The sequence below is a fragment of the Mesoplodon densirostris genome, chromosome 8, assembly GCF_025265405.1.
Source record: "Mesoplodon densirostris isolate mMesDen1 chromosome 8, mMesDen1 primary haplotype, whole genome shotgun sequence".
NCBI lineage: Eukaryota > Metazoa > Chordata > Mammalia > Artiodactyla > Ziphiidae > Mesoplodon > Mesoplodon densirostris.
The window spans coordinates 8617498-8635341 of NC_082668.1; the positions used below are offsets into that span (position 1 = coordinate 8617498).

At 47.5% G+C, this 17844-nt stretch overlaps 1 protein-coding gene across 1 annotated transcript in view; it reads right to left on the reverse strand.

Annotated features, from left to right (window-relative positions):
• ARMC9 (armadillo repeat containing 9) overlaps positions 1-17844 on the reverse strand; it is a 142113-nt gene that overhangs the window by 11904 nt on the left and 112365 nt on the right. Inside the window, 3 exon segments of the mRNA XM_060106995.1 lie at positions 1934-2070; positions 6830-6945; positions 17539-17643. Coding sequence (XP_059962978.1) covers positions 1934-2070; positions 6830-6945; positions 17539-17643 — 358 coding nt within the window.

The following is a 17844-nucleotide window of genomic DNA, read 5'->3' on the forward strand; positions in this document are numbered from 1 at the left end:
AGGGGGAGTGAGGGTGGACTAGGGGTCAGTGTAGCGGAGTCCACCGAGGCAGGAGGGCAGTAGATGGGCTCCCAGCCAGACCTGAGCGAACAGGAGCAGGTGGAGGATGGGACCCGAAAAATACGGCCTCGGTGTTCACAGCAGGCTCATGGGTGCACCCGACAGCGTGACTGGGCCCGTCTGGAGGGGCTGATGAGCAGCTGCTGCCTTGGCAGGGAGAGGCACTGGGAACGGCTGATGATCACAGGGATGGGTGCCCATTGTTTTCCTGCAAGGAACCAGACCCTGCCAGGGCCAAAGGCAATTGTGCTTGAAACTAACAAGAACGTCTACATCGCCAGCTGCCACTCAGCCACCTCTGTCCCTGACAACCTCAAGTGCCTCCACCCTACAGGTAATAATACCATGACAAATCGTTCCAAAAGACAGGACCACACTTATAATCGGTGCAAGACAGAGGGTCACCCTGGTGGTCATTTGGGTCAAACAAGGATGTTACTGCTGAATAAGTTTAGCCTAAATGCAACTTTTTGGAAGTGCAGGCCTATAGAACTTGAAATCATTTAAAACTCAGTGGCATTAGGTCAAACTGGCAAAAATTGTTAGACCACCTAAAACCTCCACCCCGGCAGCAGAGATCTCTGGATAAATTATTGAGCTAATCGTCTTTTAGAGAAGGCATATTAACGCCTGCAATGTCTGCAGCTCTAACAAAACACATGTAAAATAACAGATGATCAAAGCTGGCAAAACCTCTAAAACCACTTATAATCAAGAGATCTCCTCTCCTGGGGTAACCAAATAACCTGGCTTCCTTCTGGCACTGCGACAGATCTATTGCTCTGAATCGGGGATCAGGAGCAGTTGAATCCAACTGTGAGCAGATGATAAAAGCTCGCAGATGTTTCTCACACTGGAATCTGACCTGCTCCTCTGTTGTTTTTCTATTTGAATGGATATTACAGTCTTATCTGATCTGTTCATATCTTTTTAATTTCCTCTTGAAAATTAAAAAAAAAACTTTGTACATTTCGAATTCAAAGCACATATATTTTTTCTGGCATCTAAAAACTACATTTATCCCCCATCAGTCTCTGATGAACTCAACTGGATACTTCAAAATGTGTTTGGATCCCACAGTAGTTTTTGCTCCTAGCCACACATTTCTGACTCAATTCAGCCTTTCTAACACGTGGCTGACCACCTCAGCACAAGAGTTTGGGGCACCAAAGTTTTGGTCAAAGACCTACATCGTTCTGAGATTCCTACTTAAAAATCTCACATTAAACACAGCTTCCCCAGTCAGAAATCTTGCTCAGAAGCTTGCACATGTGAGCACTGGACACAGCGCTCTGAGAGAAGGGGGTCTAAAGGAAAAGCCCACGGTCAGGTCTGGCTGTGTGGTTGCAAGCCTGTGGGCCTCTACGACACGGGGCAGTGGCTGAGCTCAGGGGGCTTCTCAGGACCAGGTGGGAGGCCAAGGCCTTTCTGGGTCTGTAACTGCAGCTGCTTCATAAGAGTCCAGGCATCACCAGGCCCAGAGCTGCCCCCAGGCCCAGTGCTGCCCCCAGGCCCAGAGCTGCCCCCAGGCCCAGAGCTGCCCCCAGGCCCAGAGCTGCTCCCAGGCCCAAAGCTGCCCCCAGGCCCAGAACTGCCCCCAGGCCCAGAGCTGCTCCCAGGCCCAGAGCTGCCCCCAGGCCCAGAACTGCCCCCAGGCCCAGAGCTGCTCCCAGGCCCAGAGCTGCCCCCAGGCCCAGTGCTGCCCCCAGTCCCAGTGCTGCCCCCAGGCCCAGAGCTGCCCCCAGGCCCAGAGCTGCCCCCAGGCCCAGTGCTGCCCCCAGGCCCAGTGCTGCCCCCAGTCCCAGTGTTGCCCCCAGGCCCAGAGCTACCCCCAGGCCCAAAGCTGCCCCCCACATGCTGCCAGTATGCTTACATGAAGAGGAAGCACAAGGCTCAGGAGCACCAGGCATGACCCCCTTGCAGACTGGAAGGTGGGCATTTGGCAGAGATGGGAGGCAGCTGTTTCTGGCATGTGTGGCCATCTGGGGAGAGATGGGATGGTCTTCCAGCCTGGAGGAAAAAAAGAAAACAGCAATAAATACAGATAGGAGATATTTGACTGCTGACTACTGTGTAGCATCACAAAAAAATACAGGAAGTGGAAGTACCTGGAAGTCTTTTGTTAAACTGATATTAGCAGATATTGAATCTCTTTAAGAAATAGGAAGTGCCCTTACCTCACTCTTGTTAGCTCTTATAAATTTACAGTGAAACATGGCTATTATTTTTCCTAACACAGAGTTAGATCTTTTGGCTTTGGGTGACACGGGAGCATGAAATTTCAACCAAACAATTTAAAGTATCAATCTTCTGGGCTTTCTTCCAAGGATGAAGCAGATTAGCCAAGGGATGAATTCCATCAGAAAAGACGTGACACGTCAGCCGTTGACAACAAGAGTTAGGCCGGAACAGGACTGGGGAAGAGCTTGTTCTCTGGAACACTATCAATGGTGTGTGCAGTGCCTACCGCTGGCACCTGGGTCGATGGAGACTCATTGGCCCAGCAGACATGCAGTGGGCGCCTGCAAGAGACAGGGGGCCTGGGCAAGCACATCACAGAGAGGTAAGTAGGATGTGGGGTGGCATCTCCCGTCAGCCTTCACAGCAGATCCCCAGGAAGGTTCTGCAGTGTGCGCACAGCAGCACAGAACTCACTCCCCTTCAACGAGGAGATACCAGGGCTTAGTGGGGACACAGCAGGGCAGGCTTGTCCCCCCTGTCTAGGGTTGTGCCCCATGAAACGGCTGTTCTTGAATGTCAGTTCCAGCAGCAAAGACAAGCAGACACCTAACTGCCATGCGGGGCAGAAAAACCTCTGTGTGTGTGTGTGTGTGTGGTGTGCATGTGTGTGTAAGAGAAAGGCAGACAGACAGACTCAGCCGGTCTTGAACTCTGAGCTTGGGTTTGTCAGGGGCCCGAACACGGAACATTTCCCGGCAGAGGTAGCAAGCACCATGAACGGGCAGGGCAGGAAAAAGCATATATGTGCGCTGCTTTGTTACAGAGAGATTTAGTGCACTCAAAATGCACACAGTGTCCTGGGGAACGTGGGGCTTCGAGGGCTGAGGTTGGGGGGTGTCAATTAAGAAGGACCTGGTTGGCCAGGGTTTGATTAGATTTGGTCCCTAAGGGAAACAGGAGTCACAGCAGTGAGATTCCACAACGATGTAGTAGAAGGAGCACTGTGTCTGTGGTCGTGGAGCGTGCACCGTGGCAGGCAGCATGGCCTGGACGCTGCGCCCAGCCCGGGGAGGAAGAAATTGCTCAGGAAGGCAGAGAGGAGGGGCCAGAGCCAGGAGAGCAGGTGGGAGGGGAGGGCTGGGCACCCGGGGTGGGATCCTGTTCCCTTGTCTGGGGGTATTAATGCCGCTCCCTGAAGCAGGGGGCTCAGAAGACTGTGGTGTTCATCCGGAAAAGGCTGAACTGGGGGTGGTGTGAGGACACATCTAGCACGGGGGTGGGGGGCAAGTCTGGGCTGGAGGGAGAGACTTGGGTGTCAGCAGCATGTAAGGGAAACCAGAGAACCAGGAGGATGGGATGGGATCTTTAATAGGGACCTGCAGGGCACAGTATTTTAGGAGGAAGAGGGTTGAGAGTCGGGGGACCAGCCCACAGCGGCCGTGGGATGGAGGTGGGAGAACTCCCCGTGGGTGGTCAGTGGGGCAACTGCCAGAGTGTCCTCCGGGCTTGGAAACTGGGAGGTCACCTGGGGCGGTGGAAAAATTAATTTGCAGACGTCACCGCCAGACCACGTGGGCTGTGAAGGGAGAGGAGGATGGGCAGGGAAGGAACCAGAGGGCGAGAGGGCGAGGGAGGCCTGGAGACATGGAGCCTGGTGAAAGGCCTCGGGAAAGAAAGCAGAGAGGGAGGTGGAAGATGGAGCAAAAGAGGTGCTAAATGAGGTTGCAACGTTAGGGCAGTGCCGGGGGAGAGGGGATCTAGGGGCCACAGAGGGTGAGGTCTGGCCGAGGGGAGGTGGGAGGGATGCTGGGTGATGGAGGGTCCTGCATTACACAGGGGCGACTGTATTCGTTATTTTCAACCTTTCTTTTCTTGATTTTAAAACCAGTGTTTATCATGAAAAATTAGGAAAATATATAGAAAATACAGAATATCCTGCTAGACACAACCCCTATTAACATTTGACATCTTTCACTCTTTTTAAAATGCAAATATATACTTTAAAAAACAACTTGGGATCACCGTATGTGGCCAGCAGGCTAGATCCACACTATTTTATAATTCGCTTTTTCACTTAGCAACGTCTTGGGAGGCTCTTTCTATGAATTAAATATTCTTCTGAAATGTTACTTTCAATACTATTTTATGTGGCTAATAATTTAACCCACTTCCTACTTTGGGCATTTAGATTATTTCTCATTATATAAGTAATGCTTCAATAAATACGCTTGCGTTTATGTGTGTGTGTGTGTGTGTATCTGTCAATATCTGATTACTTCTCAGTATAAATCCTTGGAGTGGGATTACTGACTCCGAAAGTACTAGTGTCTGGAATGTGTGTAATGCATATTGTCAGAGTGTCCCCGAGATCACTGAGATTCTTGATTTATCTACACTTCCGGCATCACTGGGTTATCAGAGGGCGCTGGGTGTGCATGCAGCGTCATGTAACCTTTTTAAAGAAGTTGACCTGAGATGCTGAGTGTTAACTTTGTGCTGCCAGCCTGCGGGGAACCCCTACACTCTGTCATCACCTACTTACCGCGTAACTGCCGCTGTCTTTCTCCCCTACTAGGTGGCTTGCTCTGTGTGCTCCTGAGGGCAGGAAGCACATCGCTTATTTTTGCACCCCTAGCAACTCGCACACAGAAGTGTTATAAATGTTTGTTAAATTGGCCTGACGGATAGAGCTGGTGATGGGGCAATTGCTTCGTTAAGAGTGGGAAGGTCCATCATTTCAGGAAAATGAGGTTCCCTCATTCCTAGCAGGGACCACTTCCACAAGTCAGGGGACAGCCACATGTGCTCCCCAGGCATGGAAAAATGTCCTCTTTTTCTCTCCATGAGGTAGAAGATTTCCCCTAAGAATTAACTGTGCCCATTGGTTATATCTTGTATTTATTAGATTCCCTTTGCCCATATTCCTGATTAAATATGCTTATCTTATTGTTGCCTCTCTGTGAAGCCGGGGTTTTAATAACTTTAAAAAATAATTTTAAAATAATTTTTTTAAAGATGATTCAGTGTCCTCTTTCCCATCTTAAGCAAGATGAATTTTATTAATTCCTCTTGCTACTTCCATTCAAAAAGATATTACATTTATAAACTGGATTTACTAGTAGTTGACAGTTGGCTATGTTCTGGATCCAAAACATGAACACGAAACCCCTCAGATATAAATGACATTTTGGGGATGATTAGGGAATATTTATATGCTATATTATTAAATTAACGTTAACTTTCTCAGGTGTGATAATGTGGTTAGGTAAAAGGATGTTCTTATTCTTAGGAGATGTGCACTGAAACTATGCTACCTTCTTTCAAACAGTTCAGCAAAAAAATATGTATTTGTGTAAATTATATATTATGCCCAGAGAGAGAGAGAGAGAGAGCACATATGTGTCAGAACGCTAACAGCTGGAAGCTCTTCATTGTAATAATTCTTCCAACTTTTCTGTAGGTTAAAAAATACTGGTTGTAGGTTTAAGAGAAAAAGGCATGATATTAGCTTATACATTAATAATTAAAAATAAAAACCTTGAAATATGAAGCACATGATAACTAGTTTTGAAATCAAATCAAACATCTCAGAGCACCATCCACAGCATGGGCCCTGAAATATTTACAGGTCAGGTCCTGGATGGGCAACCAAACTCCACCAGAGCAGGTGCTGGGGCTCCAGAGTCCTCAGCATCCATGCACAGAGATCTACAAGGGCAGGCATTTCTGTGTTTTGTTTGTTGCTGTATCCCCGGTGCCGAGTGGTTCATTACAGATTACTATAGAGCAAACCTGGAAATAAGCAAACCGCCCCGCTGTTCAGGATAACTAAGTAAAATACGTCATATTCATTTGAAATATCTTATGGCCACTATTTGTTGTATGAATAAATGTAGGTTTTTCGCCTGCTCTCTATAATCCCCTTATTTGCACCTGTTTCTCTCCAGTGTTCTCTCCGGACAGGAGAAGAGGCCACCCAGACCACAGAAGAGGCTTCGTCCTGACCAAGCTGGACTGCCTGGCCTGGGGCTCCCCCAGAGCCCCCAGGGGTCAGGTCCTCAGGTCCCCAGGGAGACCAGAGGCTCTGGATAACCAGACTAGTTTTGTTTATATAAACAGGGTAGGAGCAAGGCTATGAAGAAGGAATAAGGCTTGGCAGCCAAAAATTCATATCGGTGCTTTACAGAGTCATCTAGAAATAAGCTGATGGCATCTTAAACTGTGACACTCCATCCCAACAAAGGGCCTGGTGCTACGGTGAGAGGCTGCAGAGAAGAACAGGAGTCCTTTCTGGGTAGACCCACCACTCCTTTTGGTCCTTTCCTTCAGAATCACATTGGCCAACACCAGCCTTCTCCTGGATAAAGGCTGTTAAGTGGCTTGGAGACCCTGAGAGACATGGGGGGAAGAGGGAGACTCAACCTCTTTCCTTTCAAAAAATCCCCCAAAGGATAAATAATAAAGAGATAAATGCTTTTTGATATGAAATTTTATTCTGAATTTTTAAAATACGTACATCTTACACTGCAGTTAATCAAAACAAAGCTTAAGAAAGTAAATCCCCGCCTCCTTTAGTACCCGTACTTACGCTGGGTACCCGGTCCTGTGGCCGCCGGGAGTGATGGGCCGGCGCAGGGGCTCGGGGCCGCCCCACTGCATGCCGGCCGCCCCCTTCCGCCTCGCCTTCCCCGTGTTGGTCATGATCTGGTGGAAGCAAAGAGGAAACAGGGCTGGAGAAATCATCTAGTTGAGAGCTGACCTAGACATGCTAACTCACTACATTTAATAATCTATAGTAATAAGAGGATTTGCAAATAAGTGAGGAAGGATCATGACATGGATCATTCAGCTAAACAGAAAACTTTGGGGAAAATCTGCTTAGGTTTTCATATTATACCATTTAGCAGTGTAAATTAAAAAAACAAAATCAAACCATGGAAAAAGGAGAAGAAAAGAATTGGATATAGTAACTTATCACATCCCTGGAGAGGACTGACTTTTGAAAGTAAGAAGGGAAAAAAGACAGACAGATTTGGTTTCATAAAAAATTAACATTTCCACATACACAGTAATTTAACGATAAACCAAATTAACAGGTAAACAATGAACTGGGAAGAAATATTTGCAGCATGTATAACAGATGAAAGCTTAAGATTTTCATTAGATAAAGAGTTCTTACAAATCAGTAAGTAAAACACTAAGTAGATGACTGGGCAAAGAATTCAAACAGCCAAGTCACAAAATAAAAAGTATCACCAGTAAAGAGAAGAAAAAATGATCAACTTTATAAGTAACTAGAAACTACAATTTTACAAAAAATGTATCATTCTCCAATTATTAAGTGAGTGACAGTTAAAGAAATGACCCCATCCACTTCTGACAATAGTTTAAAATGTCAGTGGCATGGAAATTTGAGACAGCTCTTTTGGAAAGTAATTTGGCATTTTATATCAAGAGTCATTAAAATGTTCATATCCTTGGGTGTTAAACCCTAGAGAGAGAATCCAAAATATGGAAGATGTTAAATAAAGCTGTATGTAACAAAATCATTACACAGTAAACCTGGAACAATCTAACTGTCTAGTAATAGGGGAATAATTAAGTAAAATATGGCATATTCATTTGAAATATTACATGGCCATGTACAATGATAAAGACTAGGTTATGAAGAAAAATGTTCATTTAAAACATTGTTAAGTCAGGTTATAATATTGTACATAAATGATGCTTTCCATTATGCTAAAAGTACACAAAAAGACTGGAAGGAAATGAACACTAAAATGATTATAGTGGCTACATAGGACAGTGAACCAAGAAAAATTTTTTTCCTCTCTATTTTCTGAGTTTTCTGTAATATGGTTATATTATGTTAATAATTAAGAAAAACTGTTTAAAAAAGAAATCACTGTAAAATTGGTGAAATCTGAATGAAGTCTGTGGACTGTACCAACATCAATCTCCTGGTTCAATACATGCTACAGCCACCACTGAGGACGCCAGGTAAAGGGTGCACGGGACCTCTCTGTACTACTTTTTCCACTTCCCATGAATCTGTAATTATTTCCAAATAAAAAGTTAAAGAAAAATTTTTAATTGGAATTACGTCTTTGATTTCCTGATTTTACTTAAAAGTTATTTGGGTTTATCTGGTATTTGAGGTAGGAAGAAGAAAAAAAAGGCCCAATTCCTCTGGGAGAGCATCGCTAGGCCTCACCTGTGCTGTGGGGGACAGCTACCAGCTGGAGGGGTTGGTCAGTGGGTGGGGGAAGAGGGAAGGGGGTGTGAAGGGGAGAAAGGCAGGAGAGAGGGGCGGGGGGGCCCCTACCCTCTTGGAGGAAATGGAACATAATTAAGCCTCCCAAATAAGAACTAATATGCAGTTTCATTTCTCTTAATATCTCTTGTGAAATTTGCAAAAGAAGGCTATTTTAACTGCCATCACTCACTCCTGCTGTCTGCTTCTCCTCCGACTTCTCTTCTGTCCCGCTGTCCCCGTCTAGTACCTAGGGTCAAATTCACATGTCCGCCCCCATCACCAGAGCAGGTTCCTTCAGGCCAATATTCAACAGTACCTTAGGACTACCCAGGGCTTCTCTTTCCCCCTCCATTATGCCAGTCAGACACCCGGGTCCTTCCACAGAGGGCTAGGATAGGAAGGCTCAGTCTTAGGCGCTGGAGAGGGAGACAGCGAGTGTGTGGGCTGCCAGCCCCCCACGCCCCCTGCCTCCTCCCTGTTTCACTGTCCCGCCCAGCTCACCCCTCCCAGCTCCTTCCTAGAGGAGAGAGAACACGGCACATATCTGAGAGTGTTTCAGCCTTTGGAAAACCCCATCAGCCACACCATCTCCCTAAAACTTCACAGGCCTAAGAAACAATCTAAGGTGGGTGGTATTTGTCCTCTCCAGTGGATGAGGAAACTGGGTCAGGCCTGTGGGCAGAACCATCCGGTGTGTCGTCAGAAGGCCTGAGGAAAGGTCTCTGGTGAGCAGGGTTGGTGTGAGGGCCCAGGACGACTGTGTTAGGCGCTCGGTGTCTCAGAGCAGCTCTTTCCAGAGGGCTTGTTTCCTGTTCACCTCACAAGCCACTGTGCAGGTGGGGAGCCGCAGAGGGGCCCACAAGGGCTCCAGGGCCCTCTCTGGGCACCTCAGTTTGCAAAGGAGCCTTTTTGGGCTGAAAAGGTCTTAAAGTGTAACTACCGACAACATGCTATTTCCACAGAAATGCTTCAGGTGTTGTTGGGAGAGAAGAGAAAGGGTTCCTGACAACCACACTACTCATCAAAGGAACTCAGCTTCCATCTGTGTTACGGATGGAGATGCTGCTTGAAAAAAGGTTCTGCTACTCAAAAAATACAGCATGTTTAACCACAATTAGAAAAAAATGCAGCATGTGATTTAGCTGAACGTAATTTATTCTGTAGTAAAAGATGGTCAACATGTCAATTTAGGTTAAGAATTTCCCATTTACTAGTTTTTGAGTATTGGTGAATCACTTAAAGCAATTATGACATGCTAATAGAGCAGTATGAATGTTTGTAAGAAAATACAGGCCCAGAATATGTCCATCTATACACATGGAAAACAACCTGGAAGCTGAAGGAGACACTGGTAGCCGGCCACCTAACACTCATTCTCTCTTTCTTGACCAATAGCCCCCTGATTTTGTGGACCCAGAAATGCGTCTACGTAAAAACACCGTTCCAGACTCCCTTGCAGCTAGGGGCCATGTGGCCCAGTTCTGACCAGTAAGAAGTAAGTGGGGAGGAGGGTGGGAGGAAGACACAAGAGGGAGGAGATATGGTGATATACGTATATGTACAGCTGATTCACTTTGTTATAAAGCAGAAACTAACACACCATTGTAAAGCAATTATACTCCAAAAAAAAAAAAAAAAAAAAGTAAGTGGGGGACGCCAGAAGTAGCTTTGGGAAAAGCACTGTAGAGAGGGTGGATTTGGCTGGCCTGCACTCTTGACTTCCTCCTGGCTTTATCATGATTTGTGCCAGGAGCTGCATCCATCGTCTTATGACCAAGAGGCAACAAGCATGTGAACGAAGGGTCAATGCACCAGGCAGAGCTCCCGTGGAGCTAATGAAACCAAAGCTTCACAGACCCAGAAAGAGCCCTGGCAATGTGCTCATATGGTTTTTGTAAAATTTGCAGAAGTAGCATGTTTCAATTGCAGTCACTTAAAACTGCTGTTTCTTTCTACTCTCACTTCCCTTGCCATACTCCCCCTCATGGTGTTGGAATGGCCAAAGGCAATTTAGAACTTAGCCAAAAGGACGTTGAATCCGGGTGACCTTTAATTTGAGTTTAGTGGGAAATATGATTCCCAGTCACTTCTGTGCATAGCCAAACCATCGCTAGCTGTCCTGGTGTGGAAGTAGCTTCTAGGAATTCCACACATCATCAGAGAATTTATAAAGAGTCAGTGCACAGGAAAACTTGAAATGCCCCCAAATCTTCCAGTTTCTTTATGAAAGAAGTTTGAGGATGGTTTTCTCAAATTTAACAACAATCCTAAAAATTTACACAGCATTACCATAAAACTAAATGTGAGGCCAAAAGAAAATTTTCAACTCTATCAATAATAAGAAACAAAGCTGGGGCTTCCCTGGTGGCACAGTGGTTGAGAGTTCGCCTGCTGATGCATGGGACACGGGTTCGTGCCCCGGTCCGCGAAGATCCCACATGCCGCGGAGCGGCTAGGCCTGTGAGCCATGGCCGCTGAGCCTGCGCGTCCGGAGCCTGTGCTCTGCAACGGGAGAGGCCACAGCAGTGAGAGGCCCGCGTACCGCAAAAAAAAAAAAAAAAAAAGAAACAAAGCTGATCAAATACATTACAGGAAGGATTAATTTTCTTTTCTTTCTCTGTAGAAAATATTACAAACTCATTGCAACATATGTAGAGGCAATCAAAGACTATAAAACAAAAAATATCCGGAAAGAAAACTATGAAGCACGTGGCAAGCAGCTAGTTAATAAAACATTATTTTTCTGTTTGTGATACCTGTCAGTTCTTTCTTTTTTCCCTTTACCTACTTAAAAAAAAAAATTGAACTATAGTTGATTTACCATGTTGTGTTAGTTTCAGGTGTACAGCAAAGTGATTCAGTTATACATATATCTATTCTCTTTTAGATTCTTTTCCATTATAGGTTATTACAAGATATTGAGTATAGTTCCCTGTGTTGTACAGTAGGTCCTTATTGGTTATCGATCTGTCAGTTCTTAAAATTTGACTTTGACTGTGATTTATTTTTCTTAGTCTCATTCTAATTATTCACTTTCATACCTAAACCTTGTATTCCGTTGTTTTAAAGAAGGCCTGCAAAACCCTGTAAACTGGAGGGCCCACAAAACCTGGATCTTCCCTTCTGACGGGCTGGGTGAAAGAAGGCAAGAGATGAGCCTGGGGTCTGATAAGGCTGGATTCCCTGCTACTTGCAGATGAGCTCAATACCAACTGACAAAGGAAAGATGAGATGCAGAGATAAATGAAAGGAAAATAGAGGGAACAATGGTTATCTCTGGGTGGACAGAATTATTATGGTGGTTGTTTATGCTGTACTTACTTTTGACTTTTCAGTAATAAGCATGTATTTCTTTTGCAATCAGAAAAAAGAACCCCAGAAACAAACTGAAAAAGAAAAGGATTTAGAATCTTTGGGGGTTGGGGATTCTTCCCCCTGCTTGTTTGGTTGTGTTTTCACACATAGGAATATGGACTTTTTAGTTAGTTCCAAGTGACTTTTCAATCATCAGAGTCAGGCAGAGCAGGAATAATTGGTTGAAAAGTGATTAGAAAAAAACCCCAAAGTGGAGACAAATTTGAAGAAAAAAAGGAAAAATTGGAAACTGAGGCCCTTCCTTCTCCGGTTTTGGTTTTCACTGTGAGTAAAACAGGGCCAGCCGCAGGCGCCCAAGCTTCTTCCCTGTCTCCGGCGGGCTGGTCCTGCCCCCTGGCCGCTGCACTCATTTCCCCTGCTGAGGCCCCGTTAACCTTGAGGTCTGCCCACGTGGCAATGTTTCCATGGCCCAGATGCTGGCTTTAGAACCACTGAGGGTTGTAATAAAGATGCAGATTCCTGGGGCCAGGTCCCCACACACAGACTGTCTGAAGATTGGGTCAGGACCCCTGCTTTAACCAGCCCTTTAAGAGATCTCCAAACCAACTTGGCAGAAAAGAAAGTGTGGAAAGGAAGTGACTAGCATTGACACCAGGCATTCCCCCTCCAAACTGAGTCTATGCTTAAAAATTGGACCATAGAGTAATTCTGAATATTTCACACAGTTGGAGACTCTAAACTTTCAAATATGGAACAGAATTCACTGGAAAATCAACAGTTCTCCCAGAAGGCAGCAGAGCTTAGTGGTAAACAGCAAGCAGGCTCAGGTAACACCTGAGAATGCTCCTCAACGCTCTCAGCCTTAGCTTCCTCATCTATGACACGCAATACGAGCAGAATTTACCCCATCCTTTGTTGGGAGGATTAAATAAATGGAATCAGATGTGTGAGGCAATCAGCACAGGGCCTGGCCCAGGACGTGAGCCCAACTAATTTAAGGCACGCCTATGACTGTTGTTAAAGGTAACTGAACAATAAGTTTAAACTTCAAAATAAAAACAAAAAAACTGAGATCCTATGATAAATATCTACACTCCTTTACCCAGGGTACTGAAGGTATTTAAATCAGGGCACTCTTTTTAGGAAGAACTAAGTGATTATTTGGCATGATATGGATGATTCTAAAAACTTTAGAAATAACCAAGCAAGGAGAAGCTGGCAAGTCATCAATCTTGACCTGCTGCTGACCACGGCCTGAAGAAGAAACACAAAAGGGTGCTGTTTTTCACCAGAATTATGAGTGAACGGATACATTTTTTTTTTTTTTTTTTTTTTGCGTACGCGGGCCTCTCACTGTTGTGGCCTCTCCCGTTGTGGAGCACAGGCTCTGGACGCGCAGGCTCAGCGGCCATGGCTCACGGGCCCAGCCGCTCCGCGGCATGTGGGATCTTCCCGGACCGGGGCACGAACCCATGTCCCCTGCATTGGCAGGTGGACTCTCAACCACTGCGCCACCAGGGAAGCCCGAACGGATACATTTGATGTGACCACCACCACTCTCAAGCAAGCCCAGGAAAAGTGGCTTGTTCTGCTCAAGCCTTCCCTGAGTTCCCTGTGGTCGTCAGCTTCTTCATGGCCCGGGCTCTGCAGTGCGCAGGTGCTACCTGCTTGAACTTGGGGGAGTGAGGACAGGCAGCTAGTGTGGCCTTGCAGGGCGCGGGGTGGCCATCAATGCCCAGCAAGCGGGGAGCCATGGGTCCAGGCATCCTGGGAAGGGCTCCCTTCCATCCCCTCGACACCCTGGCAGGCTTCCCTCACTGCACCTCCCCCCTCACGCCCTAACTAGTATTATAGTTTGTAAATCACTGGTGTGTACAATTACTGCTCCCGGGATGATGGTAAGGAGGTCTGGGCTGGGGCCTAGACTCTACTTTAATCCACCTTCGACGGCCAGCTCTGACGTCACAGGACGATACCCGTCAACCCCCTGACCCTCCATCCCTCATCAACAGCACAGTTTTATCTGCTCTGTGTCACCTGTAAACGTCTGGAAGATAACAGCTTGAGAAACGTTGCCAGCATTCTGTTGTGTGTTAGGCAAATGGCACAGGTTCAATGAAAAATTTTTGAATACACGTTTCTAAAAGTCAACAGCTTTCCACTGATCTTGAAAAATCTACAATCTACCTAGTACACCAGAATGGGAGGCATGAATTGTGATATCTGGGGTGCACATTCCCTAGTGAAATGCAACACCTTCTATCTCTGGCAGGTTCCCTCGTTTGACACAAGCAGTTAGCAGGTGTGAGTGCACAACCCCCATGTGAACCACCAGAGCCAAAGGTGGGCAGGTGAGGTGAGCTCACAGCGCTGGCCGGCTGTCAATTTCAAATCAAGACTGGGTGACTGAGGGCAGCTGAGGAGTCTAACGAACAAAGACAGCAAAATGGGCAGTACGCCTATAACCTCAGCGCTTACTGCTCAACAGTAAGCTCTCTAATAAAACTTTAAAGAGTTTCCACATGAGATCCTATGGTGACCTGGTCTAGTGGGTCGAATGGTGGCCCCCAAGAGATCTGTCCATGTACTAACCCTGGGAACCTGTGAACGTGGCCTGATTTGGATAAACAGTCTTTGCAGCTGTAGTTACATTAGGGATCTTGACATGAAGAGATCATCCTAGATTATCCTAAATCCAGTGAAGGGTGTCATAAGAGACAAGAGAACACAAAGAGAAGAGGAGAAGGAGGCGGAGTCTGGAGTTCCACAGCCACAAGCCAAGGAGGGTCTGGAGCCGCCAGAAGGTGCAAGACCAAGAAAGATTCTCCCCTAGAGCCTTCGGAGGGAGTGTGGCTGTGCTGATAACTTGATTGTGGATTTCTGGCCTCCAGAATGGTGAGAGAACACATTTCTGTGGTTTTAAGCCATCCAGTTTATGGTAATTCGTTACTGCAGCCCTAGGAAACGAATAACCTTGGTCTTCACGTCCCTATAACAAATGCTTTCTGTACTTCATTCTTACCACTCACATCGCCACCGAAAAGTAACTGATACCAATGAGATAAACAAGCATGTGTAGAACTTTTCTAAATACTTCCTTCTGGTAAAAGAACAGCACCTATGCATTAAGGGGATTTAGAACTGCAGGCTCGGGTAAAATGACACCATTTCTGGATGCCATGAAGCTGGATTATTGGTTGATTTGAAAGCTCTGTCCCTTTGTGCCTCACCAAACTGCAAGATTAAACTGGTGGTTTCAGCACGTTCGGTGTCTTGTTTTCGTTGTTGCTGTTAAAAATCTTCACCGTATCAACATAAGATCTCACCCGTGGTATTTCACTGCGCAGAGGTGCTAAAAGCTATTTAGCGGAGGGGCTGTACTGGGGTTTCTGTCTGAACATCCTTGCTGACCCTCACGTGCTTGTGCAGTGGTGTCTGTGGGGAAGTCCCAGCATCTCAGGGCTGAGTTCTCGACAGCTTCGCCACCATCCTCCAGAGAAGCCCCACCAACTTGCCTTCTGTTTTCCTCACCACCTGCCCACGAAGCATGAGAATCTTCCTTTTAAAAATGCACATCCAGGGCTTCGCTGGTGGCACAGTGGTTAAGAATCCGCCTGCCAGTGCAGGGGACACGGGTTCGAGCCCTGGTCCAGGAAGATCCCACACGCTGCAGAGCAACTAAGCCTGCGTGCCACAACTACTGAGCCTGCGCTCTAGAGCCCATGAGCCACAACTACTGAGCCCGCGTGCCACAATTACTGAAGCCCACACGCCTAGAGCCCGTGCTCCGCAACAAGAGTAGCCACCGCGGTGAGAAGCCCGCGCACCACAAGGAAGAGTCACCCCCGCTCGCCACAACTAGAGAAAGCCGGCGTGCAGCAACGAAGACCCAACACAGACAAAAGTAAATAAAATAAAAAATAAATAAATTGAAAAAAAAATGCATGTCCTGTCAAATGGAGCTCAGTCCTTCCCTGACAAAGCCAGTGTTCTTCCAAAGGGAAGCAAAGGCCTAGTCAGGGCTCAAGACTTCCATCAGCAGTTTGGAACCCGGATGGCCTCACTTCCGTCCCTTCTCAAGCACCTACCTCCCCACTTGACTTAACGTAATGGAGTCTCCGCAGTCAGTTAGGTTCCTTTGATCCCTGAGTTGTTTCTAGGGACAGTGGCGGGCTATAGGCACTTGTCCATGACTGGGGGCCGGTGGTCACCCGGCCTCCTAAGTCACCTCCCTTCTTTAACTCTTGCCCCATACGGTCTATTCTCCACAAAGCAGCCAGAGTGACAATAGAAGTTAATATAGTAAAACGTAAGTCAAACTGAGTACTCCCCTGCTGTGCGCCCTCCAACAACTTCCCAGCTCATGCAGAGCAAACTCCAAAACCCTCGCCGACAGTGTCCCCATGACTGGGCCCTTGGCTGTCCTCCAACTTCAAGTTCTGCCAGCATATACTGACTCCAGCCTGGGGCCCCTGGAAACTCCTTGAACAAAGAGGAAGACCAGGCCCAGGTGACCAGGGAGACCAGTGCCCAGGGTGAGGTGATGAGGGCCTGGACAGGGCAGCAATGGGAATGGACAGGTGCTTTCTGCCCCTGGAAAGGCTCACGCCACCTGTACCCGCCACCTGTTTCCTTCCCATGTCACTGTCCTTGCTTCGATTGTTGAGCATCTGGCTCCCAGCTCCAACACCGACCTGCCCAATCTGAGGAGATTTCAGGGTCCATGTAACCGACCCAGTCAACCACCAGCTTCAAAATTCCAGGAGCTCCTTTTAATACCAATGGCCTTCACTCCTATGTGCTCAGCCATCTGTCACGGGGCTTCGGTCTGAACTGGCCTCATCCTGTGCAGTTGCTGCTCCCTTCAGACACCTTACCCTGTGGCATCCCACCTGCTCACCCATGTGTTCTCTGATCAAGGTTCCACGAGGCACCTGGGCCCTCGACGCCGCCATCCTCTCCCAGCCGGTGGGCAGCTCCCCTGACTCACACTCTTCCCTATCGAGCTGGTGGGTGGTAGCAAGGCGTTCCCAGAGCATCGGGGTCGTCGGGGAGTTCAGATTGTGGCCCCTCACAGACGTGTGACTCCACAGGCCTCTTGGTGCTTTGACTGACCACTCAGCCCATCCGGAAACACCCCTCCCTCCTGGTTTCCGTGGCACTGCTTTCTCCTGGTTCTCCTCAAGCCTCTCTGACTGTTCACTTTCTGTCCTTCTCAGGGGCCCGTCTTCCTTCTCCTGCGCCTGACATGCTGGTTCACCCCCTGCCCTCAGCCCCGCCCTCCCTCCCTCTCCACCCTCCACCTCCCTCAGTGGGCGACCTCACCTGCTCGGATGGCTTCGGCCATCACCTGTGTGCTGACGACTGACAAACCTGCAGCAGTCTTCCCTTCTCACGGATAAGGCACAAGAAAACCAAGACGCTGGACGGGTAGATGATTACTACTAAGGACGGGCTTACCCTCAGATGTCACGAAGGCTCTGGGGTGTGCCTTTTAGTTATACTCTAACTGCCTTCTGTCCACCAGCGGGCCTGTTTAGGATAGTAACTAGGGCCGCTGTGCACTTCAGGGCCCCTGGAAGCAAGCTGGATGACGCATATCTTATAAACATAGTATCATAACAGACCAAACCAAATCCTTATGTGTTACTGCAAATGCTAAGTCCATCAATGGTCCATCTCTCCTTTCTATTTCGGGGTCCCCACCCCCTTCACACGGTACTTACTCCCAAGTACTCCGTGGTCAGAAGCTTCTCGCCTGAGAGCTCTCCAAGCTGGGGCTGGATCAGTTCATCTTTGTCCAGCTCGGCTTCCATAGTGTCATGGTCCTCCTGTTTCAAAGGAGACAGCGGGTGAGCGCTCTGGACCCCTCCCTCGCTGCAAGTTCCCAGAGGGCGGCTCCCCAAGTGGGCACCTCATGAAATGGGAAGACCTTAGCCCAACAGCAGTGGCTCATGGGTTTGCATTTCAAGGGTTCTCCAGGGCCGTGTGCCCTCTGCTCACAACCTCCGCGAAGATGAAAGGGAAAATGC